The sequence below is a fragment of the Cynara cardunculus genome (genome assembly GCF_001531365.2).
Source record: "Cynara cardunculus var. scolymus isolate 2C chromosome LG 7, CcrdV1, whole genome shotgun sequence".
Taxonomy (NCBI): Eukaryota; Viridiplantae; Streptophyta; class Magnoliopsida; order Asterales; family Asteraceae; genus Cynara; species Cynara cardunculus.
The window spans coordinates 4,969,673-4,972,554 of NC_037534.1; the positions used below are offsets into that span (position 1 = coordinate 4,969,673).

General features: G+C 36.7%; 1 protein-coding gene across 1 annotated transcript; it reads right to left on the reverse strand.

Annotated features, from left to right (window-relative positions):
* Positions 1-828: 828 nt before the first annotated feature.
* LOC112515833 (classical arabinogalactan protein 9-like) lies at positions 829-1,657 on the reverse strand. Its single transcript, XM_025122769.1, has 2 exons — positions 1,113-1,657; positions 829-1,015 (listed from the first exon to the last, which is right to left on the reverse strand). The coding sequence occupies exons 1-2, from the start codon at positions 1,605-1,607 to the stop codon at positions 944-946; spliced, it is 567 nt and encodes a 188-aa protein (XP_024978537.1). The 5' UTR covers positions 1,608-1,657; the 3' UTR covers positions 829-943.
* Between the last annotated feature and the right edge of the window lie 1,225 nt (positions 1,658-2,882).

Here is a 2,882-nt window from a genome sequence, read left to right on the forward strand (position 1 = left end):
GTCCCTTATTTAACGAATATCAGTTAAAGCCGTTAATAAGAGGGACCAATAAGTTACGAAAATATAATTTCTTGAAGATATCTTAAAATAAACAAACTCCGGAGATCAAATCCAAATCGAATTTAAAACCGTGGGGACCAAATCCGTACGCAATGTTTTATTATTCATTAATTATTATTGAAAAAAAGGAACCATGGCTTTGTTTTGAAGGATTTTATTTTGTAATAGTATTTAATGATATAATTTCAAACATTTAATTACTTGTAAATGTTTATAAGAATTCATTTTTTATTAACCTGGATATCAAATCCGCTATGCGAGCCGACTAATCTCAGGATGACCATCTGCTTTGCAGGTAGCCCGGAGTCATCGCATTTGAACCTACGTAGCCAAAAAGGGATTTGTATTCCTCGTTGGATCTAAACCTGGAACCTTCTGCTACTTTTCGTTTTTATGTTTTTAAATGTCAATTGGGTTTCTATTCTCTTTGTAGATTTTTTATTTCTTAAACCAATTCGATCCAATGGATGAAATCGATCTGATCCAATCATCTACTAGATTGAAATGAATCATATGTCCAATGTTAATTGGACTAGACGACAACATCTAACATCTAACATCTAACATCCATTTATGATTGGATTGGATCAGATCAAAAACCCCCTTAGATTTCAACAAATAAACATCCCTTCTCACTTCATCGGGCTTTTTGCACTTGATTTAACCCGAGCTCGTACTTGGCGTGACGATGACTTTTCGGGCCAAGCCGAAGTTTAGATCTTGAATTTTTTTTGATGTAGAATTAAAGAATAGAATATAAAATGAAAGTGATTGAAATAAAAATGTAGTGAACTCATTTATATAATAAAGTACAAGAATATAAAAATACAAATGATATAAAAAATTAAATCAAATAAATTTAAAATGTAAAATAAAATAAAATCTAGAACCAGCTGCAAGCAACCAATCCCAATACCAAGCTTCCCACCACCATCTTTAACCTGTCTGCTCCACTCTGTAAATGTACAACAATCAAAGCATAAACGTACAAGTCAGTAATGCATTCATCGTATCATTAACTTCAATCAACACGAAAAAGAGATCGGAATTACCTCATCGGCGACATCGGCCGACGGACTCGAGGACGGAGAATCGGTACTCGGTCCAGGAGCGTCACTCGGAGCAAGTGAATCGGAGGAAGGTGCCGGCGATGGTGCATTGTGCTTCTTTGTCTTCTTCTTGCTTGGAGCCGGAGCCGGAGATGAAGCTTCTGGAGTTGGAGCAGTCACTGGTGTTGGAGAACTGACTGGTACAGGAGCCGGTGGAGATTCAATCACTGGAGGAGGAGAACTCACCGGTACCGCAGCAGGAGGTGAACTCACAGGTGTAACCGCCGGAGGAGTAGACACTTCAGGAGCAGGAACGGCAACCGTTGGCGGAGCTGCCACAGGAGCCTTCGCCGGAGGAGGTGAACTCACTGGTGTAGCAGCAGGTGTTTGAACAGTCGATGGCGGTGCATTTGTAGGTGCTGCAGCCGGAGATTGAGCTCCGACGGCGGCGACAATGGCGCAGATGAATGCAAAAGCAACGGCGGTTCTCAGATCCATTTTTTTGGTTTCTAGAGAGAGAAAGAAGAAGTGTGTTTTAGAGAGAGAGTGAGAGAGTGAGAAGAAGGGATGGAGAGTTGAAGGTGGAGACGCGAGTATAAGTAGCCGTTAAGGTAAATAAGGTTGGATTTGTTTTGATACGTGTGGACCCCACAACGGCAATTATTAAACGTCATACGTGTTTCCTTGTGTGGGCCCATGTAACGGCTTTATACAGCTGGAATAATTTCACGTGGCCCACCGAAAGTTTTGCTGTCACTGTGGAATAAGTACAAGGGGGTAAAATGAAACTTTCGCCATTATGACAAATATTTTGTTTTTGGGTCCAAAATCTTGTAAAACTTTCAAATATGTAATCAAACTTTTTAAGCCCGTTTGGTTTGTAAAAAACGTGGAGACAATTAGGAGTGCTCATGGGTTGGGTAGATCGGATTGAAGACATTTAAACAACTCAATCTAATGTTTGCGGTTTGAAAAAATCTTAACTCAACCCAAACCAAACCAAAGTGCAACCCAACCCAACCCGTACGGGTTGGTCGGGTTGATACTTTGGTATATTAAAATATTCTTATAACATTGAATATGTTATTTTTCTATTCATAATTTCTTTTTCATCATCAATCATTTGATACAACTTATTCATATTTTTTTACGTATATCACATTCAGTTAATTTTCTCAATTTACATATATATGTTCATAGTTACTGAACATATATATGAATGAGTTATATAGAAATATGAATAAATTAAAAATATGTGTATATGAAAATCATACAAGATAGTGTAATTGTCTTATATATATATATATATAGGGTTTATCGGGTTGAGTTGGGTTCAAATAATAGTAACTCAATATCAACCCAATACTTACAATTTGACAATTTTACAACTCGATTACACATCGGATTGCTTCGGGTTAGGTTATTTCGGGTTGGGTTGATCGGATTGGTCGGGTTTTTTAGTACCCCTAGAGACAATGGGGTGAAGTGAAGTGAAGTTAGGGGCAATTTTAGCAATTCATCAAAAGTGTAAGGGGAAATTAGGAAGAAATGGTAACAATGGGGGTGGTTTTGGTTGTCTTTTAATAACAGATAATTTCCAGCGTAAGCATCGCATAACGTTAAAGCATTTCTATATAATAAACAGCAAATCAAGCATTTCATATATAACTTTTAAAAAAAATAAAGAGAATTTTTATAATTAAATATTTGAGATATTTATTTCATCAATATCGAATTTTCGAATAATTATTATATAAAAGATTTATTTTTTGT